The sequence below is a fragment of the Phalacrocorax aristotelis genome, chromosome 4, assembly GCF_949628215.1.
Source record: "Phalacrocorax aristotelis chromosome 4, bGulAri2.1, whole genome shotgun sequence".
Taxonomy (NCBI): Eukaryota; Metazoa; Chordata; class Aves; order Suliformes; family Phalacrocoracidae; genus Phalacrocorax; species Phalacrocorax aristotelis.
Window position 1 is genome coordinate 2304641 of NC_134279.1, and position 22895 is coordinate 2327535.

Here is a 22895-nt window from a genome sequence, read left to right on the forward strand (position 1 = left end):
GCCATCTCCCGGCCCTTCCCCTTGGGCCGCCCATGGCGGGCGGGGTGAGGACCCTACGGCTGCGGGCGGGCCGTGGGGCCGCGGTGCCCGCCGACCCGCTGCGCCATGGGGCGGGCGGCGGCCCCGCGCTCCCGGCTGTGGGGGCTGCTGGTGCTGCTGTGCGCGGCGGCGGCGGCGGCGGCTCCCCCCGGGACGGCCCCCCCCGGGACAGCCCCGCTGCGGTGTAACGTGAGCCTGGACAGCCCCGCCGAGGAGCGGTGGCTGCCGCTGCTGCGGCATTTCGATCCCGTTTTTCTGCGCACCGCCGTCGTACGGGTCATCGAGTGAGTGTGTGTGTGGGTGGGGGGGAGGACGGGGTCCCGGGGCGGGCAGTGCGTGAAATGGCGGCGGCTGGGGCCGAGGGGGCAGCGCTGTGCCCGCCCGCCTGTCAGGCGGCCCGTTCCTCCCCGGCGGAGCGGCGTGAGGGGCAGCCCCGGTCCCCGTGGCCAGTGATGCTGCGCGGCTGCTGATCTCCAAAATTCAGGGGGTTTTTTGAGTGGCAGGAGTAAAAAACCCTCACAAGAAAGAAGCCTGTGCGGCACGCTTTGCTCAGGCGGTGCAGGCTTTTTTGGGGATGTGCAGGGGGCGATGAGATTCGGTGAGGGATGGGATGCGGGCAGGCAGAGGCTGCTCCTGGATGGTCAGCATCAGCTGGGACAGGCTGACCAGAGAAGTGGCAGGCTCCTGGAGTAGCTGACTGCTGGGCCTAAGTTGCAAACCTTGGTCTGTTTCTCACCTAATGCCTTGAGTGTATTTTGCAGTCAAAGGGTACCAAAATGGGTCCACAAAGTCATTCAGCCGATAGCAGCGGAACTGGAATTCTTTATGCCGCAACCCTTCGCGGGGGAAATACGGGGACTGTGCAAAGCCTTGGGAATAAGTCTTGGAGATGGAGTCCTGCTTAACTTCGCCTATGAATCTACTGCGTAAGTACTGACTGAATCTGGTAGAAAAGGCTGTAGAGGTTCATTTCGGTTCAGCGTGGGAGAACATGCAAAAAGGCAGGTGAAGACACGTGGCAGGTGATTCGCACTGTTCGCTCCCGTACCGTTTCCTATATTCGGCTGGAAAGTTTTATCCTCATTAGGCAGTTTGTGTCCTGAATTAAAGGAGAAATTGAGAGCCTTTATCCTTAATAAAGGTAATACATAGCTGTAATCTGTTTGTATGTGTATGCCTGTATAAATGTATAAAAGTATGAAAACAACTTCTGCTAATAACAAAGGGCTATCCATTCAAAGTGTTTTGGTTTGTTCACCTTCTAATGTGTCATGTATTTTTCTGTTGTTTAAATTGTCATATTTCAAGAAAAATAAACCTAGAAGTATTAGCTGTAATCTAATTATTTTAACCATTCATTTCAGAGGAAGTTGCTTCCAAACAATTTTCTGGATGAATGTTTGCAATGACTAAATAATGCAGTTTTTTCATTTGCACAGTGGAAAATGGGCATAGTATTTTTATGACGGTAAACAAAACCTCAGTGGAAAAAGATACTCAGTTTCATTGTCTCTTTTCCCCTTAGAAGCATCTGCAGCAGAATAATAACCCTTGGTGTTGCCTGTGAGGATCATAAAAATATTTCTCCATAAAGCTTTTAGAAAAAAGGTGCATGCAGCCACTTGTATGCATGTTGATTATTTTTTTTCTTAACGTGTAGTATTCAGTTCAAGTGATCTTTTTAACATATGCATTAGTATGGGGTAAGATACTCATTGAAATGTTAGCTTTCTTAGTATTTTACAGAGGACACTTAGCATTGTTAGCCCTGGTAAGGCCCACAAAATTAATTTTCTCAGCTCTAATTGTACTAAAACCAGCGGAAAAAACCTACTTGTCTGCAAAATTTTTTACCTTCATAGTTTTGAAACATGGTGCTGTGCATTACTAGAATGACAAACTCAAAACTCCACAGGGAAAAAACATTTTTAATTGCATGCTAATTCAATATACTTGATAGAGTCTGTTTTGATGAAACTGAAACTTATGAAGAGAAGAATTTTAGCACACTTCCTGGTCTAGAGAAGGGGTTAGACTGTTATTAAGGTGGCCGACACCTTAACAACAACTGATGTTTTCAGTTTGAAAGGACTTACAACTTCTAATCTAGGTGTGATGAAAAATACAGATGGGAGCAAAATGGCAACGAAACAATCTATAATTGTCAAAATGAAATCCAGAAAGTTTCAAACTGATAGTTTGTGGACATTTTTAGATGTCAGCTTTTCATCCTGATTTAGAAAAGTATTAAAATGAATTTTTTCCAAGTGGAAAAGCCTGGTCCTCATGCAGACTGTAGTGCGGCATTTTACTTTCTAAGCCAGGTGGGACCTGTTAAGTTTTGTATGCTAGACCCTGTGTGAAAGGATATCCACCCTTACGGATATCTTGCTTAAATCACACAGGACACTGTAGCGATGTGTAGTTATGCAGAGCTTCGTGAAGCCTTTCTATTCCTGCCTTTTTTTTCCTAATTCTAAATTAAAACCTGTAAGAAATTTTATCCAAGTGCAGGATGAGACTGTTTTCTTCAGTTTGGAAGCATAAGTATTAATGACAATGCTAACCCCTATCTGTGTGCTTAACGTTAGTCACACACTTTGCCAGACATGAACTCAGTTACTCCTGAAACATTGAGCTAATTCAACTGTAATGTTGAAAGTGTAGTCATGGCTTTTTCTTAAATCGTTCTTTTCGCTTTTTGTTTTTAAAGGTTCTGTACTAGTATTATTGCTCAGGATGACAAAGGAAACTTTTACCATGGTCGGAACCTGGATTACGATTTTGTCGATATATTAAGCAAGATTACAATTGATGTGCAGTTTATAAAAAGTGGGCAGGTATCATCTGTGGTTGATACGGTTGGGTGGTGTTCTGTGAGAAGTGGGGTGTGATCTTACAGCTGCCTAGGCAGTGGGATTCACTGTGGGAATGTGGTTCCTGTCCCAGGTTTGCTGGATTATTAGAGCGCAGTGCTCGCACTCTCTAGGGATGCGGGATGAATACTGGTTTTCTTTGCTTTCTGGACATCCAGTTTATGGCAATAAACTGCAAGAAATAGAACAGCATAATCTGGTATCTTAAGATCATAATTTGGACGGGGATGTTGAAAGGAAGGAGTGTCGAAATATTAAAAGAAATACTACAGAATACAGAAAGATCAGTTTTGGCAGAGACTGATTCTAAGGCTTTTTCCTAAGGCCTTGTTAGTTTTTGTGACTAATCTGTGTGTGCTATATGAAAATTTCCAAAACTGACCTGGTTGCTAGTGCAGTCCTTGGTAGTGTGGTTTTTTTTTTAAATATTCATTAGTCTGTTTTGCAAATGGAGAATTCTTTCTTTGTTTCTTACTTGGGTACTCGCTAACTTGCGTAAAACTTCGGTAGCAGTTGGTGATCATTAACAAATTAAATGCAGTGCATTTTGGTCCTCAGTGGTTTTATAACATACTTGGCAAGTTCTATTGTAGTTTAAAGCTAAGTGTTTTGTGGCAGCTGATGTGTGAAATTCACAGGAAAAAGTATAGGATGCTGCTTCAGAATGTTGCTTATACTGTAGTCTTCTGTTCCAAAATGCTAAAACACTGCATGTTTCCTGGTTCCAGGTAGCATATCAAGGCACCACATTTTTTGGTTACGTAGGCTTATGGACTGGACAAAGTCCACACAAGTTCACGATCTCCGGTGATGAACGAGGTAAACTAAACCAGTCTCCTGCACTTGATGTTACGTACACTATTTCAGTTGATTGTCACCTGCCCTGACCCTTCTCCCGGAGGGAAGAAATACGATTAAGGTTTCCAGGAAGGAGCTGGAATAGAATGACTTCTCTGGCCCTCAGGGGTTGCAACCATATGTGCTTGCCAGATTTTGATTGCTGTATAGGAGAAAGGCCTTTGTTTGTCAGCGCAGTGTCACCTCAGCTTTAAAGTGCCAAAAGAGAACCTTGGGGAAAGCCTTAAGAGAGAAAGTAATGTGGTCTGTTCAAGAGGCACGATTGGAAACAGCAGAGTAGGGGTTGAGAGAAAAAGATGTGGTCGTGTATAGCAAATAAATATCTGCTTTCCTAGTTCTCTTCCTCTGTATTGCATGCTCCTCTGTCCCCATAAAGCAGCTGGAAAGAGGATGGGAGTTGACCTGCAGCATGCCTTTTGGTGTGAAGACTTTCATTAGATGAAAAATCTAATTTAAATGAACCTAATCTAAATATAGGGCATTGTTTAGGAGGCATGGTATTGTTGGGTTGATGGTTGGACTTGATGCTCCTAGAGGTCTTTTCCAATCTTAATGATTCTATGAATCTATGAAGCGGAAGACCAAGATATCTAGGGGAACAGCAGCAGGGCTGGAGAGAATGCATGGAGATACTGGAAAGGTGGCTGAGGAGAGATCTGGTAGTAGAGGGAAGTTGAGAGAGAACCCTACTGAGAACTAAAACTTGATAGCAGAAGGGCTCCTAACAGTCAGGAAGGTAGAGGAAGGGTCGTGGCCTTTTCCATCAGCGCTTCATTTTCGCTGTTATAAGCCAACCTAGAGCTTGGTTTTGCCTCTTCCATCCCTCCCCTTCTTTCTTTTCTTTTTTCTTAAGAAGCAGACACTTTCTGTTGTTCTTTATTAGCTGTTTGTTAGAACTGGAAACAATGTAGTCCAAGTTTGAACCAACATTTAAAGTTTCTTCTTCACTTGTGATTGTGGTGATTTTTCTTTTCTTTTTAATCTTTTATTTTCATTAGACAATCTTTGCTCTTCAAAAAATACCTTCTAGACATTATGCAAACAGTATTAGCTGTATAAGTTTATATATATACACACTTATTATCTCTGAGTAGGGGTTCTGCTATGGAGCACGTGTACCTTGTGATTCCCGTTTCCTCTGTTTAATACTGCCTTCTTGAATTCACTAGATTCTTTCCACAATTCACACTTGTGCTTAAGGGCCTCCTTCTGAAGCTAGTGTAGTTACTTAATCCTTTTAAAACTGGAGCATCTTGGGCTGATACCAAGAGATGCAAACTGCTTTTAGTTCATACTAATGTCAGCTTGGAAGTGAAGTCTTCAGTGTATCAAGTGTTTGCAAAAGGCTTGATTCGGAACATGTTGTGGACCAAAGCCCTATATCTGCAAACAGGCACAATTTGAGGACAAAACCAGTGCTGTCCTGTTCTCTGTGTGGTGCTTCAACCCTCAGTACAAGGGTCATCTGAGACAACAGCAAGGTGGTTTAGTGTGTGCACCAACCTGTTCTCCTTTCCTGGTTCTAATAGAGGAATCAAGTACTGCACACTTTTGTGTGTGTTGGGCGCCTCTTGTTCGTCAGGAGCCGATGTGCTGTTGTCCACCTGTGTGCCTCAACTGCAATCACTACTTAACTACAGACAAGACAAATTCACTGAACACATGCTGTGCTCCTGTAAATCAGCTGTTGCTGACTGCTTGCTGCTTTATCTGCTACTGTACAACTGAACTAAAAATTTAGGGAAACCAACATGTGAGCTGTAGCTGGAAAGGGGGATGACTTCAAATTAGGGTGAAAGTCTGTCAAGTGACAATCATATTGTTTCTGCTGGCTGCTTCTGCTTTTGACCTTCTGTTTTTCAGTTATAACTTTCTCCAGTAACACAAACACTATCACTACCTCTTTCTTAGCTGTTTCATGATTTCTGTGGAATTCTTCCTGTTGCTGTCATATTTCAGTAAGATGAATAATGAGGTGATTAATGCTAATAATTGAGCTGACAGATGTAGACTACTCTATCACATGAATAGACCAGCAGTCCTTTTGGAAATATGTTACCAAGTGCTAGTCCCTGTTACAGTCACCTTTGACTCTTCGCTGCTTACCATTCAGCTATAAATAAAAATGGTTTAAAAACTGAGCAGCTAGCAAGTTACCAGTTCTGGAAGGGATGTGGTAGTTTTTGATTGCAGTTGCTAGCACTGGCAAGTTCTGAGAGATACTGGGCATTCTCTGTACAGTGCTGAACACTGCCGTCTGTCTGCTGTACCTCTGACTCCCTGCCATTTTATGGCACCCTCTTATGGTGCTGGTCACAGGAATATTGTACCTTTTGGAAAGCACCAAAAAGCTAATGATGGCTGCTGTCATTACAGGTCTGAGGTGCTTTCTGGAAAGCAGAGGTGTTAATCTGGCGGTCCTGGTTGAACTTCAGTTGGGATTATGTTGTTTATTTATATTTCACCTGTACTTTCAGCTAGGTGTTACACACTGTTAGCCGCTCTCCTGAAATGTTGACTTTCTATGCTGATACATAGCTGCCCTGTTTCACTGAGGATTTAGCTTTCTGTGTTACTTCGATATCCAAATCTAATGATACAGAAAACAGCATTTGAAAGACAAATGCTGTAAAATGAGGGCTTGCCAGGGTATGTTAGCCTGGTTATGCAGCCCGTCCTGCATTTTTTTATGTATAGGTATCAGTAAAGTAATAGAAAAGAAAAGGAGCTCTATCAGCCTTCAGTGTTCTAAACAGTGTTGATAAGCTCAAGATGGTACTGAGGCTCTGATTACTTTGAGATGGTGTGTGATTTGTCGGTTCAGTATAAGCTGCCCAACTTTGATGTTTTTATGATACTGGTATAATTAGAGAATTACAGAATTTATTGCACTGATCTCTTGTAATGCAGTAGAGGGAAAGATTGTAGAGCTAGAGATGGCAGGTGGAGAAGAAAGAGGTGGGAGGATAGATTGCACAGAGCGTACATAATTTGCATGTCTACTAATTTTTCTTTTTTTTTTCCAGCGGGTGGTGGATGGTGGGAAAACGCAATAGCTGCTTTTCTGACTCGGAATTACCCCGTCAGCTGGCTTGTCCGAGACGTAAGCGCATCGAGTTCCTTTCTCATAATTCACAGTGATATCATTTGTACTTACAAACTCCTGGTAAATTTGATGTTCCAACTTCTAGTTTCACAGAAAATTCAATAAATTTATTACTAAATGCATTTCATAAGAAGGGATAGGTATTGTCCCCAAACGGTCAGTGATGTGTATGACAGAGGCCATTCCAGCCTTTCGGGGGGGGGCAATCTCTACTCAGCACCAAAAGTCTTGATGAAGCTGTGCAAAGACTTCCTTCCTAGGGACTATTTCAGGTAGCTGTGATTTGTATTTCAACAAATTGAGGCAGCTGCGCTCTTAGATGGTTAGTATCTGACTTGGTGGTTATTTTACACTATGTTTTGATATGTTACCATATTAAAAATGCACTGCTTACTGGTGAGCGGCAGGAGTTAGGCTGGTATTTTGTATAGCACGTTTTATGAATGCTGTGTTAGGGCACTACTAAGGTAAAACAGGTCTGCTGCTTCTCAGACTCATGAATTCCAGTAAACGTGAATGATACGGTTTGTAGGTAAATGCCCTGCAAATCTGGGATATCTACTGGAGACTTTATTGTTCATATTACTTGCGTTTGAGATGTGACTTGAGGCTCTGACTCAAAACTACTAGCTGCAGTGTTGCTGTCACAAATAATTGTTCTCCAGGGCTTACCCCGTCTTTCTGAAAAATTTTGTTTGCACGTTCTCCATATTTGTTTCTAGTCCTTGCACAGCATTCATTTTTAAAGATCTGCTTTGGTAGGTTGTGGCCCTATGCCTGAAATAGTAGCTTCACTGGCTGCGGTGGAACTGTCAGTTTATGCTAAGTTAGTCACCTGGTTATGGCAGGAGAAGCCAGGCTTGCTGTAAGCAATGCCTCTGCCATTGTTGCTTAAGTCTCCATCGTTGTTACCTAAGTCCTCTTAAACCACTCGCAAGACAAAGATGTGGAGTGGGTTTTTCTCCACTTTCATCTCTCCCATTGTTCACATTGAAAGACGTTGCTGAGGATTGAATTTGCAGAGTATGGACATGCCTCTTTTTGAATGACAGATTTAGCAGCTTCTTTCACTTCTCACCATACACAAAAGTGTATGTATATGCCTGTGTATATGTGTATGTATACTTAGTTTTTTGTTAATATTTACAAAGCTGGGATTAATGAGTTCATTTACTAGTCATACACATTTCACGTGTATACGTTAGTTTGGAAAATGATTTTGAGAGAAATACTTTTAAGTAGCACTTCAGTCAGTTGCTGTTTTCAAAAAAGCTGGACCTTTCTGTCTTTTTAAGGTGTCCCAGTGCCCATTTTTGTGCTTGACTTTGTTCTGTGATCCTTGTTTCACTGTGATCTCCTTTTTGCATTAGACCCTGAGCAGAGCAGAGGACTTTCAGTCAGCCGTTATCAGACTAGCGAGCGTTCCCATCATTGCTGAAGTTTACTATATCGTAGGAGGGGTGTTACCCAAAGAAGGCATGGTCATAACGAGGAATAGAAGAGGGCCTGCAGATCTCTGGCCGCTCGATCCTTTAGGTGGAGCGTAAGTAGAAAAAGAAATAGTTTATTTTGTTTTTTAATATTCCTTCCTGAGTCATACGCAGGGTTAGTGACACAACTTCTTTCGAAGACCCAGGCTCATCTATTAGTAATGCTTACAGCTGGATGGGGAAAGCTTGAAAGCTTCTGAAAGGAAGTCCAGTCCCTTCTCTTTGAGAAGGAATCACACCCCCTTGTCCAGTTGGAGCAGCCCAGAGGTGCAAGGGTAGAAAAAACATCTGTATGTGTTGATTTTTGGTTTTTAGCCAAGTTCCAAAGGAGACAAGACTTTTAAGGGCTTTTCCTGTCTGTCTGCCAAGTAATGCACCAGTAAGTTCAGCACTTCAAAGTTAGTTTTCACCCAATGTGGTAGAAAGGTTGAAGACTCAATAACTCTTACTATGAATCTTATGAAATCGGTAGCTTAATATATGGAGTTACTAAAGAGTTGCCCTGCAGTGTGAAACGGCACGTAACGAGTACAGTCAGCCAGTAAATACTGGCTTGGCAACAGTCAGATGGCCTGTTGGCTCAGTGTACTCCCAACTGAATGCTGCAGGCTGTATTGTACGCATTCCCATAATCTTTTCTCTGATAGTCTCTTTAAACATCTGATCTTGTTTTTACTGTAGTCAGTAGTCGTTTTGTCGTGGACACCAGCAGGAGCTCAGCTCCTTTGTCATTTGTGTTCAGTAGTTCATGGTAAAGGCTGCCATGTCTATCAACATAGGATTCCTTGGGCTTGCAAGAGACATGGGAGACAGGCTTTTGAGGGAGGTTTTTTTCCTTTTGGCAATACAGAGAGACTGATTCTTGGCGTTTCCTAATTACCTGCCGATTTGCCGTTGTCCGCGTTTGTGTTGTTATAGGTGGTTTCGTGTGGAGACAAACTATGACCATTGGAATCCTCCTCCTCCTTTTGACGATCGAAGGTAAATTTAGTTTGGAGCTCTGTGGTGAGGTAACACTTCATTTTGAAGAAGTTGGAGACTCGGGTGTTTCCTTCTCTGAGCAGGTGTTAGCTCGTTGAGCAGGCAGCTTGTTCAGTTCTTGTAATGCCACCCAAAAGGGAACCGATATGGTAAGGAAGGATATTCATGGATGCCAGAGGAAAGTCTGCGTGTCATTGCATGGCATAAAAGATAGGAAATTACAAGGATAAGCCATGTACCAAAAGTTTCTTAATAAAGTGAAGTTTAGTAAAAGTTAAAGGATGTACATTCCCAGTGAAAAAGTATTTGGCACTGGGAAGGCGCTTGCAGACATAATACAGTCTTTAGGCTGTGTAGTTTGCAAAAGGCTGTTGGCAGATCCCCTGCTGGCCTGTACTCGATGGTGTAGTAATAGAGCAGCTTAAGCAATATGAGGCTAGGTTCAGTCACGCAGAACTCAGGATTATTTTAGGCTAAAGCAAGCGTTTCAATGTCAAGGCATTTAGTGAGATGTTCTTCACATTGGTGCTTTGGAGCCTTTGGAACACAGAAGTATGTTTAATAATACTGCGTTGTTTTCCTGCAGAACTCCAGCCATCAAAGCTCTCAATGCTACTGGACAGCATAACATCAATTTTGATACACTTTTTAAGGTATTTAATTTAAATTCTGCATTGTGACTTTTCCTTAAGATTCTTTTTTGAAGCAGAAGTGCCGTCGCATTTTTGTTAGGGTTTTAAAGGCTGTGCCAGGATGGCATGGTGAAAAAGGCGTACTGCACACTGTATCTGCAGAGTTTCAGACTGATAAGTAAGTTTGTTGAAATGTTCCTGAACTCCCTTGTATAGGCATTTTGTAGTAGCCTGCCAATCCAAGTGGGAAGTGCAAGAGGTGAATCCCATCACCATCATCTTTGTGCAGTTGCTTATTTCAAGCGCCATTAGAAATATTCCAACAGGCAGATAGTGTGACATGAGGGATATTTACCAGTTAGTTCTAAGAATTTAGACATTGCGCATTTCAGAGGGCTTTTAAAAAATGATTTTGTAAAATGGTGTGATGTTTAAAAATAAAAAACCACTAAGATAAATCCTTGACTTTGCATTATTCCTGTGCTGCATAACTTCATCCTACTGCTGCTTCTCAACAGTCTTTTAATTCCCTCTTCATTTACCACAATGACAACTATTCAAACTTTCTGTACAGGTGTTGTCAGTGAAGCCAGTCTTAAACAAGTAAGTATTAGATTCAGACATGTTAATCAGTGCCTCCTGCCATGCCTCAGGCCACTTAAGTCAATCATGAACTTCCGTAGGATTTTCCTGTGTGTCTGTCTGAATATCTTGGGGTTTCCCAGCTTAGATCGCTGCTTGCGTGTGTGGCACTCTGCACTTGAACAGCGCTCTTCCTCTTTCATTGCCACACCAGCCAAGAACTTACACTTTGTTAGGCTCAGTCTGGTAATGGGAGTTCCTGGGAAGTCGTAGTGAAACAAATGACCGCTTAGAGGACCGGCTGGACTTTGTGCCGAGTCATTTGGGCCTTTCACTTTGGAACCTTTGGATTGTTGTTAGCACTGCAAATGGCTTTCTCTGGAGTTTCTGATGTAGCTCTGCTTAATGTGTAAAGGGGAAAAAAGTAAACAGGGACAGAGCTTTTAGGTACCATTTAGTGGATTTTTAACAGATATTTATTTCAGTATACCATTATTGCTCTGCATTGTTGCACAAATTGCACCTTTGCAGGTTATCCTGTCTTGCTTTAGTTTTATATGGAGCTCACGATATTCTCTGGATCATTTGCATTAGAGCTTGGGCAATGGCTTCTCCACAGTTGACAGCAGGACTTCGGTGTGCCTGTTCAAATCAGCAATACTAATTTTTTATACAGTGATCAAATGGATGTTGAAGTATGGTTCCTTTGCTGTACTAAGCCGGGGAAAAAGTATTAAAAATTTGTGTCAGCGCCCTTCTTTACCAGTCTCTTTCCTGCTTTTCCTAACCCTTCTGTACCGAAGCAGAAGGCTTGTTTCCCCTAAAATTTGTTCTGCTGCTTTGCAAGTTTTATAGATTATTCTCCCCTTTGGAATGTCACTCACTTTTTTTCCTCTTTCCCTACCAGTAACACAGTGTATACCACAGTAATGAGTGCTGCACTTCCTGAGAAGTATCAGACGTGGATCAGAACTGTGAAGTGAAGAGGTGTAAGTAGCATGCTGGCACTCCTAGCTACTTGTACTTAAATAAAAACTTCAGCTGAAGAGTCACTGAGGGACAAAGCACTGCAGTGGCACTCAGGTGACCTAGTCTGAATTCCTGATTTTGCCCTTGTTTTTTTTATTGGCCTTGGGTAAATACCTTCCCTTGTTGTTTTAGAGATTAAGTACTGACTGACTTTGCAGAACCCTTGGAGATGATCTTAGGAAAAGTGCTTTATCAGAGAGGAAAGAGTGGGTGGTGTTGAGACCTAAATGTAGGCATTCCCTCTGTGAAGGTTTTACCTATTATTTTTACCTGTCCCCCTCCTGGGATGCTTTTCACATGTCTCCAGGTGGTTGCTAGGACAGAAACCCTGGTCTGAGTGCACTGAATCCCAGCAGGAGGGGATCAAGCTTAATTTGTGATGGCTAGTCACAGATGACTGAATGTTACCATCCTTTGAGGATTTCATTGTATGAACTTGAATAAAAGTCTAAGTGCTTGAACTCACAAGGTGCCTCATGCAGCAGCTTTAATGTGTTCAGAGAAAGACAGTAAGTTATATTTAGTTCTATTCCAAGGAACTCTGGTTGTGTTTTTGCCAGATGCACAAGAAGCTGCATTCCAGTTTGAACAGGTTTTTAAACTCCATTACATTTGTAGCAGTTATATTGGACATTTGGTTTTAGCAAGAGGAATTCCTTTCTTTTAGAGGTTCTGAGGGGTTTTCTTTCTTAGCTTTATACGAATCTGTGCCCTCTTATTTATGTCTTTTTATTTCAACAGACAAAATGAATGAAAAGCCGAAGCTTTCCAAGACTGGCATATGCTTTTAAAAGCACTCTCACAAGCAGTACAGTTGTTTTAGCTTATTAATTACATCAATCATTCAGGAAATCATGGCTTGTTAATTCTTTTCACTGTTGCAGATGATACTGTTAGTTAACTCTAATGGTGGTTTCACTGATTTTTATTGTAACTATATTGATGTTCTAGCTTATGCTGATGGCTAAAAATTGCTTTTACTGTTTTTGGAAAGAGTTGTGCAACTTGAATGTACTTACATGCTGACTAATAAAAAACTTTTATTTTGTGTGGCCTGTAGGTCTGAATAAAATATGAAGCTGGTACCTTAATTTATGAAGACCTGTGGTGTTATTTCTGTCATCATGCTGTTCTGTGGTCTGGGGAGGTTTGTGGTCATAAGCTAAAGAGGGCCAGATACTGTGCCCAGAGGGAACTGCATGGTAGGAGCGGGCTGACCAAATGGAGCTCTGCACAGCTCTATTACAACTGCAGAACAGGGTTGTGACGGGCTCTCATGCTGTTTAAGTCGTTGTTGAACCACCTCATGCCATTGTGTCCTCACTTGCCCTGTGGGACCTTCCTCCACACAAAAATTATTCTGTCACTGCAAAGGAATGTGACTTTCCATGGTGTGAATCCCACTGCAGCCAGTGTCTCTCCCCTTCACCTGTGGTTCGCTGGTGTGCAGGCTGTTCAGTTGTGCTTAGTAGCCTGATCGAAGGTAACTGAGAGCATAGAATTGACTGGTTCTGTGGACTAGGTGACGGTTGTAGCTCCCTTCCCAAGTGCTTGAGGGCTGACCAAAAGTTACAGCAGGTTGTGAAGGGCATTGTCCAAATGTTTCACGAGCGGTGCCAGGCTGGGGGTGTCACCCCCCCTCTCCAAGATGGCTGTTCCAGTGTTTGACCACTGTGTGTGTAGCTGTAGCCTATTGTGCTTTATTCATCAGGAATCCGGGGCTGGTTTAGGAGTTGTGATGATACATGCTCTTCTGCCCAGTACAGGGGACAAGCTTGTGATGAGAGAGCAGTGAGGTTAGAAAAGGGATTGTTTCCTTTTTTATATTTGAAAAAAGCCTTCAATGGAAAATTTACAACTAATTTCTATAGTGCAGAGGTTTTGTTTGTCAGTTGTGCTATGACTGCATATTGAATTCAGGTACTTCTTGGGAGCATCCCAGAAATACAGAAGGATTTAGAGAGTCAAGACCAGTGGAGACTCACATAAAGTTTAGAGGTCCCATTCCCCAGTGGACAAAAGAACTGCTCATGCCAGCATGAGTTTTATGTGGGAGAAGTAGTATGATCAGAGTGTCAGCGCCCCATTGCCAGTGATGTGCAATATTACCTGAAGTGTTCATGTACTGGTTATGCAAACAGCTCCTGAGAGCGCTTTCTGGAGGTGTGGGCCCTTTATCTCCTTGTGCTGAGTCAGGCTAAGGGTCATAACCTGCTTACCTGCATCCTCTGCTTCTGCCTGGATAAGTGCGTTGCAAGCTTTGCCTTGACCCAGTTAGTTTGTACAAGGATATTAGCAGTCGTATGCCAGAATGATACATGTGACAAAGAGTCCCTGGAGGAAGATGTAAATAACAGCGGTTGCGATACCTTTGAGATTTCAGAATGACGTTGCTTTAATTGACTCTTGATCCCAGCAGGTCTTCTTTATGTAACATCCACCTGCAAGTAAAGACAGAAGGATCCTTACAGGTGTAGTTTTGCAGTCATCTTGACCTCAGCAGTGTTAGGCTGATTATCTCCTGGCAGAGGTGTGCACAGATTCTCAGTGGTATATGAAGTTAATCAACTGTATTTGTTTCAATGTGTACAAACAGATCTGGAGGGTATAAGGATTTCGTATCGATGAATATTCAGGAAATAATTGCCTGCTCCTGTCCTGTTTATGTCTCAGCTGTTCAGAACTTGCTCAGGCCTAGCCACAGAGCAGATTAATGAGGCGTGGGGGTTTTTTGAGTTTTAAACAAGAAAAGAAACTAGATTTGAAGCAGTCTCTTTTTAAAAAAAATTTTTTTTTGTTCTCTTACAAGGCTTTTTTAAGAAAATAATTTATTTAATCTGTTCATAAATGTTAAGGCATCCTGATTGCTGACAAAATAAAGCCTATATGCCAACGTGAACGCTTCTCTGTTGTTGTTTTGCTGACTGGAAGGGTATGTAACTTTCCGGTCTTAGTTTAATGTCCTGTTAAAAATATAAACATCGAGTGATAAATGACACTTCTTACAACCTAGATGAGGTAGGTGTGAACCATCATTTAGATGGTTCACTAGATGTCAAATGTATTGAGCTACTTTTGTGTAAGAATTGCAATTTGATGAAAATACAGAGAGACCCGATTGTTTATACCTTATATAAAAGTATCTTAATGCTGGAAACATTAAAGTGTGGCACTGATTGTTTTTGGAGGGTTTGGGTGTTTTGTGGGATCTTGTTTTTTAAAAAAGGAGGATCGTCTCTAGTCCTTTGAATTGCTTCCTGATATTCCTGAAGTTTGAGGCTTCATCTACTTTTTAGAGACAGGGAAGTGTAAAATAGTTTTTTTTTCTTTCTCAGTGCTGTCAGATTCATGACTTAGTTCTATTTAATTACTTAACAATTCTAAGTTAAAATGCATGATCCTTGCTTCTTCCATCCTTCCATTTCCACAGTGCAGATTCCCTAGCTACAAAGCCCAAAAGATTTTTCAGCCCAACACAGGGAACGGGTGAAATCTTTAATTCCTTTTCCTCCAGAAGTCTGCATTTAGCAAAAGACAACTTGAAAGTGTGTAAGAGCTGGCTCTTACGAGGAGAGAGGCCAACGTGCTCTATTCCTCATTTGTAATTCTTTTCAGTAATCCTAATCCATTTCAAATCTGTAGCTGTTCTTAAGCATCACATGGGAGAGGATTCTTAAGCCAGCTCAAAACAAGTGTGCAGTAAATAAAGCGAAGGGTCTGCACTTGGTGCAGAACAGTACACGTGTTCTGTACTGCAGGTGCTGAAAGACATGGCATTTTCTGCTGCGTGCCCAAGGGAACAGCTTAATTGATTATTTAGATTCTGAGGAGTTTCTGAATCTGTTATCAAGTAAATCACTTCATTATTGATCACTTTGGGTACTGAACAGAAAAAAAATTATAAGTGGAAAGCTTCTGTTGTGTTTATCTTAATAAATCCATAAGTTAGAAATTGGTGGCAAGGTAAGTTGCATTTTTCTTTTTATTTCTCTGTAACGAAGTTTTGTGTTCAGAAGTAGTTACTTAGCGCCCGTAGTTTAGGGTGAAATATCCTTTTTATGTGTCAAGCTGTATAAAACTGCATTTGGGAGTTTTCTACCTGAAATTCTCCTTTTTGCTGCTGCAGTAACTGTGCAGGCGCAGAGGTCAGTGCATGTGTAAAATAACACGAGCTTCACCATCTTGTTTCCAGCTACAAGACGTGCTGAGTCTGATGTACACGTGGGATGTACATAGGTATTTACCCTAGGAGGGCAAGGCGGGATCGTCACTTTCCCTAGTGCTAGCTAGCATTTTTATTCTTGGGAGAAGTATTTGAGTTTTTTTTTAATTCATCTGTAGCTCTTAAGCAAACTGTTGCTGTTTTTCTTTTAGCAGAACTTAAAATTTCTGTTTCCCTGTTTTTCAGTTCTTTTCCCTAGTAAGCTTTCAGTAACCTGCTGCATCCTCTCGTGGCCCTACAGATTCTGCTCCTCTCTTCCTTCCATTGTCCAAATGTCTAGAAAAGTGTCAAGTTAGTGGGGATGCAGTTGTGCACATGATAGGTGAAGTGTGTCATCCTTCCTAGGAGCCCTGTTTTGGAGGTAGCTTCACGTTAGCTCGGGTGTTCCTTGCAGGAAGCCTTTGATTCATGGAGGTGGAGCGCCAGATTCTGCACAGATCTGTAATGTGCACAAGCTCAGTGATTGTAGGGTTTGATTCAAAATGCTGTCACTTGCTTTGGTTTTGAAGGAGTTAAAATAATATTTACGTTAAGCCAGGAAATGTACCCAGGCTTTTGTTGTTCTTGTTTTGGGGCGGTTGGTACAGATGGATTTGTGCAAGTTTACCTTTAATGACTTTTCTGTGGTATTATACGGTATTATGAAACGAGTCAGCAGCTTCTGTTTTATGAGTTGCAAAACTGAGTATATTATCCACTGGCCTGGGAGGTATGTGTGGAGCCTGGCTGTTACGTGTTTGTCTTGCCTTTAGAATGCTAACTCTGGTGAACATGCATCTTTTCTACATGCCTGCAGTCTTCTACTGAGGCTCTCAACTTTGTTGTGCTGTTAGCTGTCCACGTGTGGCTCGAGTCCATGCTTTCTTTGGCGGTGGGTTAGTTCTGCTCTGTGTAAGTGCGTACAGCAGGTTTTATCACCTTGCTTTAGTTGGCATGCATGTTTGCTAGCAGATGCTCCACGCAGCAGCGTATACCAGGGGAGAGCCTCACAGGAATGTATTGCAGCTTCTCAGAAGGCATGGGGAAAACCTGTTTGAGGCCTTCTAGCTGCACCAGCAAACATGTAAACATCTCTGCTGGAGGGGCATGGTGGCCAAGAGCAAAATGAGAAGGGAGCAGCCTGTAGCTGGCTGTTTCTGAGTTGCAATATTTTGTCTCACATGGTCGTTTAACACAGCCTGTATTTGAGATTTGAGACGATGCCACTGTTCAACTTGACCAAGTCTTCCAGGACACACCTTTATGGGTCCCTGTTCTTTCTTCCTGGGTACAGGATTTCAGGAAGGGGAGGGGTGCATGTCACTGCTGGGTGGATGAGGAAGGATCAGAGGTGCTAAGCAGTTGGACTGGCTCTATTTCTTCCTCGCTGCTCCCACCCTTGAAACAGGTTTGATTCCGCTGGAGTCTCTGGTTTACTGCTGTGTGCTCCTTTGCTAAGGCTGTGGCCCTCAGAAAAGTCTGAGGGTAACAAAGTGAAACAGTTTGCAGCTCCGGGAACTGCTTGGGAGAGACCTGTTGACACAGACTGTTTGCGATACGATAAATAGGCAGGTGCTGTTGCCTGTGCTTGCTCTCTGCAGCTGCTCCTAGGGCGCACTGACACTAGACCCTCCCTCGGTATGGATGGCCAAAATTTATGTTTAAAGTAGGGCTGTCCAAATAACAAACGCTTGTTTGTTTTGCAGAAAGGAGGGAAATGAGGACAAGTTTTATTCTGTGTTTCCAAAGGTGCTCTCAAACCTGAGGTCATGTTTTATGAGAACAGCTAGACAGTACCCCCGAACACATCGTCAGCAAGCCAAGTACCTGACTCTGCACCTGAGTGCTTGCTTTCAAATTTGTTCTCCATTTTTAAGAAGTGATCTGGAAGTGGTTTAGTTCTGGAAAAAGGAATTTTTTTTCCCCTCATGTTTGCATTTTTAAAGGTATCTTTAAAGGCTCTCACCTCTTCTGAAAAGCTGAATCATCCATCTTCCTTTAAAGCTGGTACTGCCAGGTGCCTAAGCAGCACTGAAATACAGCCAGGCACGCAGGCTGTGCCAACCTCCAGTTGTCCACACTAACCACGTTTTGGGGTTTTTTCCTGGAACTGCCTTGAAACTGGTCCTGTGAACTGAACTCCACTCCAGTTGGTAGCTGGAGTGTGTCTTCTGGTGTCCTTCCATCCGAACAGAACACGAGCCACGGTGTTTCAGTCCACCCTGCCCGGTTATCCCAGGATGCGCTAAGTGGAGGTGCGTGGGGATGGCTGTTTCTAAAGCAAGCTCCCAGTACAGAGTGAATCATGTGTATCATTGCTTCGTTGGATCGCTAACACTTGCTGAAATCTTCAGACTTGCGTCTTCGAATAGAAACTTTTGTTTGGTTGGCCTGATGGAAGTTATAAGTATACACTGAGAAATTCTGAGCTTGAAAATTTATTTCTGAAAGGGGATTTGCCTTGTACAGGAGGTTACACCTAAGAGCCTTAACATGCTAGGGAGTCTGATTTTTGTGTGCAATTGTCCGTTTGAGTAGGTAACGATCTGCAAAGTTATCAGAGTACCTGCATTATATAAGTACAAAGGCCATAAAGCACTGGATGTAATTGGGCATAATTCAGCAGCCACTTCTGGCAATTTTTGACACTGATATGAAATGATGTTGATAAAAGAAAATAGAGTAACTAGTGTTTTGTTGAGAGCATTGCTACGTATCTTCCTGTTGCATCACCCAGTTATTGTGAAGATGCCATTGTGCAATTCGGCATTCTGGGCAACGTAGAGAACTTCAGCATTTCATCTGCCTTAGAAACTTCTCCTGCTGAAACGTTGCTTAGCATGGCTCTTGTTCCTGAGCAAACGCTGCACACACACCTTATACAACACCGGACGTCTTCCTCCAATTAGTGTTTGTGCAGATCTGTAGCTATTTTGAGAGGAAAGATGTGGGTTAGGTGGAAAGAGATTGAAGGAGTCAAAAGGATTGCCGGAAGTGAGAAAAGGAGAAGGACTTTTCCCTCTGCTGGGGAGAAATGTCTCTGTAGTCACACTGTTCTGACCCTTCCAAATCCTTTGAGCTGTGGTCTCCTGCCAGCACCACACTTAACATTTTTACAGGTGTTTATTTCCTTCCCTCCCTGTCTCAGCTTTCTCTTCCCCCACTGGCTTAGGATAAAAATCTGTGTAATTCTCATGTAATACAGCCTGGGACCACTGCAGCAGTAGTTCAAGGAGTTTTGTTTCGCCTACATGATTGGGTTTAGTTTTTTTCAGAGCAGACACGTCTGACTGTGAATGACGTTCTGGTCGTCCTCAGAGTGACAGAGTTCAGGATTTGACCTAATCTTGAAATAGGATCCGTTTGCTCTGACCAGAGCTTTCCGCAGCAGCGAGGTTACAAAAGTCTGGCTGTCCTGTCCTTTCATACTGGCCCAGATCTGAGCAACTGATGGTATAATATACTCCCACACTCAAGCAGATCCACGAGGTGAAGGAAAGCAGTGATTAACAAAGCTGATTATTTTCTTATGATAGCTGATTGTTTTTTAGACTTATCTCCCTTCTAGCTGTGGTACTGCAAATACATTTGAATACCACCTGTGTGTTCATCCCTCATAATGAGAGTTATCCTTCGCAGATGGCTATATGCGTGAATATGTCTGCATATACTGATCATTAATGAATCAACTTAGACTTTTATAGTTCTTAATGAGCATCGAAAACATCTTTTTTTTCCCTGCACGGTGTATGACTGCCTCCCACGTGAAGTCCCATGTGGTATTTTAGCACCTTCATCCAGGTGTTTCAGCTGTGCATGAGGAAGGGGGGAGGTAGCATGAGGATTTGGAGATGGAGTCTGCTCTCAGAGCTCAATCAAGATTATTTTATCGTAGCATCTGAAATGAAGGCTCAGGTCAAAGACTGCCATATCGCTAAGAGACAGGAGCCTAAAATGAGGCACATGAAGCGTTGTGAGAGTACACGAATGCCTGATTCATACATCTACTGTCCAATTACAGTACATGGATATGCAAACTCTGCTGATTTTATATGATTAGGAAAGGTGCTGAAATGATTCCTTTTAATAGAGCTGACTTGAAATTTGAAATGGTGAGACAGAAATCCTCACCTCAGATTGTCTAGGAGACAACAAAGTAGCTGGAAAAACCTCGTAGTGGTAGATGTGCTTGGGCACAAGACAGGTCATCTGCTCGTTGACCTTAAGTGTTGATATATTTAATTATAGATTCTCAGCACTGTGGGACATGTTGCAGCTGTTTTGATTGTGACCGAATGGTCTTTCCTGCATCCCTTTCGCGGTTCTGGTGATACTGGGCCAGCCTGCAGCGTTCTAGGAGCACTGGTTGGAGAACATGGGATCTGGTAGTTCTGTAAATGGCAACTACAAGTACTCCCTGCAGAAGTCTGAAAATGGTGAGTGATCCTTTGAAAAGTGATCTTTTCTTGTCTGCTCCTGCGTGTGCCGTTGGGAGATTGCAGGGGATGCAGTTTTTTTCTGAGTTACCTGGTTTTCTTGATGGTATTGAGGCAAGGTTATGTCTTTCAGTATCCTGTGACAAGAAGTCTCAGCTGTCAGGCAGAAGACCAACAGGCTTAACAGCTATTTAGAGCAGGACTAGATGAAAATCAACCAAAACCTGACCAGAAATGAAGCAGCAAAAGCAATTCTGTTAGAAGTAACATCCGCTGGATTAACCAATTTCTGGTTAACATGTGTGGTGTCATGTGCTGACAGTGAGATAGATGATACCACCATCTATCTGCTGCTTTTGGTGGACTCTGTTTTTAAAGACTGTGTTAGCGGCACAGGACTGATAAAGCAGAAGCATTAGCAAAGCCAAAATAAATCTAGCTCTAAAGAAGGTAAGACGGTGTGGGTAAGAAAAGCTGAAAAGCAGAAAGTGTGCTTGTCTTCTAGCTGCATTGGCGCAATGCTCTTAATCTCTTCCAATAATCTAGACATTTTATGGCCCTCAAAGCTGTAATGATTTATTTTTATGAAACCCTCTGTGTGATAGTATCAGTTTTCTGGGTGTATGCTTAGGTCTGCTGTGGAACAAAGGGAGTTTGTGAGTGAGACTTTACAGATGAGGAAGTGTAAAACAGTAAAATATTATTTCGTGTGTGAATCGTTCAGTCATCAGCGTTGGCAGGACAGCACTGTGGTGCAAACTGCAAGTGCTTTGAAAGGAAAAAGAGCAATTGCATTTAGAAACGAAGAAAGCAGGAGTGCTGTTGTGACTCAGACTGTTCTGTAATTTTTCTTTGTTGAGAAACACCTTTTTCTTTTTTAAGTAAGCTAGACTTGCCTATTGCCTATGGCACTAGAGAACCGTGCATTAATAGTTCAGGGCTTTTTAATGATAGTGGCTTGTCTGTAACAAAGTATAACATAAAACTAGTTACGTATTTGAAACTCTGCATTACATCTGATACCTCATCAACAGTTCCCCATGACAGTAAAAACTCTGTGAATTTCTAGCATCTGGTTCTCAAAATCCTTCAGACCTGCTGAGCTGCAGATATGGAGCGGCTCAGGACTTACCACCCAGGTATAACGTGCCAGGCGGTGTCCTGTCCGCCTTGGCAAGGCCCAGAGGCTGTTCCCTATGGAAGGTGTAGCCAGCAGAGCTCTGTTAAACCGGCCCTGCACTTGAGTGAAGAAGGGGATGGGGAACCCGAGAGAGGGTGCTGACTCCCTCCTGTAAGCTGGTTTGTGAACTGTACTGCTAGCATGGACAGGCATATTTTAGTTTGAGTGCTGCCGCTTTGGCATGCTTTCAGTAGCTTATACAATGATGTATGATTCTGTTTACTGCTTGGATCCTCATAAAATGTGGATAAATCTCTTTCTCTTTCTTTTTTATTATTTTTTTCTAAACTAGTACAAACACTGCCAGATGAAACTCACCCAGGTAAGCTGGTAAATTAGAACAGCTGGCTTTTTTCAGTTGCAGAGTCAGTCTCTGTAAAAGTAGTGTAAAAACCCCAATGCCTTGCCCATCTGGAGCTTAAAATGCTGTGGATGGGGGTATATATGCTCACTGTGCACTTGATAACGAGCCTTCCCTAGACTTTATTTTTAATGTTTCAAAGGATCTAGTTTTCATGGGTATATATGTGGAGTCACAAGGATGAATTTCTGCCTGGGATTCAGTTGAAATACATCTGACTCCGTCTGCAGTAACTGGTCATTTACCCACTGTTAGGGGAATGCGAGATGTTTAGAAGTGGTTTGTTTTAGAGAGAGATTGTGACTGTGATCCTGGTTACATGCCAGCCAAATTACGGTGCAGGGAGTAAGGCAGCTAGTGTTAAGTCTGTTATAAAGGAGGCTTGAAGAGGTAGCATCAGGAGCATCAAACTGCAGGGAAAAAAGTCAGCTTTTTAAAATTTTTCATAGCCAGCAGAGCAGTAAGCATTTTCTCAACAAGATATAAGGCTCAGGCAAAGAATACATAAGTTATTCTTGAAGTAAGGCTAGGCAAGGCTTACCTTCTTGCCCATGACGTCACTGTGACTCAGTTCCCCAGCTGCACAACAGCAACACCTCTTCCCTCTTTGTGCTCTGCAGCTCCTAGTGCTGTAACAGTAACATAATTTAGGAGGGTTTTTATTTTCAATGCATTAGCCGTCAGGATATCTTTAGGTAAAGGTCGATGTTCCCTGCTGGTTACATAATTAATGCAAGCTAATTGAATTAATGCGATCTCTTTGTCTCTTGCCAGCACTTAGCAGCCTTTGGGGTAGGGGTGGGGGATTTCCTTCTTTACAATAAAGCTCTTCCACCTCCCCATTGCCCTCCCTGCTTTGGTGAACATGGCAGTGCTCTCACAAACCAGATGCCAAGGGAGTACAAGCTTCTGTGGCGGGGCTAACTGTAACTTTGTCGTCTCCATTTGATTTTGGGGCTGGCCTGTAGATCGAGCAGTCAACCCTCCCTCAGCTAAAGATGACACAGAGCAGCATTGTTAGAAAATGTTTTAACCATAGGGCTCTAAGGTAGGGCTCCAGAAAGGAACAGGAGGGGACACAGAGCATAATCAAGAGAGAGATGCCAAGTGGCAGAGCTGGTTGG

General features: G+C 42.7%; 2 protein-coding genes and 1 long non-coding RNA gene across 4 annotated transcripts in view; 2 read left to right on the forward strand and 1 right to left on the reverse strand.

Moving 5' to 3' along the window:
* The first annotated feature begins 13 nt into the window (after positions 1-13).
* Positions 14-12684, forward strand: NAAA (N-acylethanolamine acid amidase). 2 transcript variants are annotated; one of them, XM_075090004.1, is made up of 11 exons: positions 15-323; positions 801-965; positions 2753-2879; positions 3644-3734; positions 6800-6876; positions 8250-8422; positions 9288-9350; positions 9937-10003; positions 10557-10585; positions 11472-11553; positions 12335-12684. In XM_075090004.1, the coding sequence occupies exons 1-10, from the start codon at positions 106-108 to the stop codon at positions 11545-11547; spliced, it is 1086 nt and encodes a 361-aa protein (XP_074946105.1). In that variant the 5' UTR covers positions 15-105; the 3' UTR covers positions 11548-11553; positions 12335-12684. The 2 variants fall into 2 exon arrangements, 1 of the variants encoding a protein (XP_074946105.1); XR_012660139.1 differs by lacking the exon at positions 10557-10585 and having other exon boundaries at positions 14-323.
* The window catches only part of LOC142055943 (uncharacterized), a 14663-nt gene continuing 4437 nt past the window's right edge, over positions 12670-22895 (reverse strand). Inside the window, exons 2-4 of the long non-coding RNA XR_012660140.1 lie at positions 22313-22400; positions 13963-14034; positions 12670-13367 (exon numbers count right to left, since the gene is read on the reverse strand). This is a non-coding gene — a long non-coding RNA (uncharacterized LOC142055943). The remainder of the gene's footprint in view (positions 13368-13962; positions 14035-22312; positions 22401-22895) is intronic.
* The window catches only part of PPEF2 (protein phosphatase with EF-hand domain 2), a 16359-nt gene continuing 13528 nt past the window's right edge, over positions 20065-22895 (forward strand). Inside the window, exon 1 of the mRNA XM_075090005.1 lies at positions 20065-20230. Coding sequence (XP_074946106.1) covers positions 20170-20230 — 61 coding nt within the window. The 5' untranslated portion in view covers positions 20065-20169. The remainder of the gene's footprint in view (positions 20231-22895) is intronic.

Excerpts from the sequence above, each read along its gene's own strand:
- NAAA (XM_075090004.1), top strand. The coding sequence starts at position 106 with ATGGGGCGGGCGGCGGCCCCGCGCTCCCGGCTGTGGGGGCTGCTGGTG. Across the intron at positions 6,877-8,249 it reads TCAGCTGGCTTGTCCGAGAC|ACCCTGAGCAGAGCAGAGGA; the intron begins GTAAGCGCATCG and ends TTTTTGCATTAG. Across the intron at positions 10,586-11,471 it reads GTGAAGCCAGTCTTAAACAA|TAACACAGTGTATACCACAG; the intron begins GTAAGTATTAGA and ends TTTCCCTACCAG.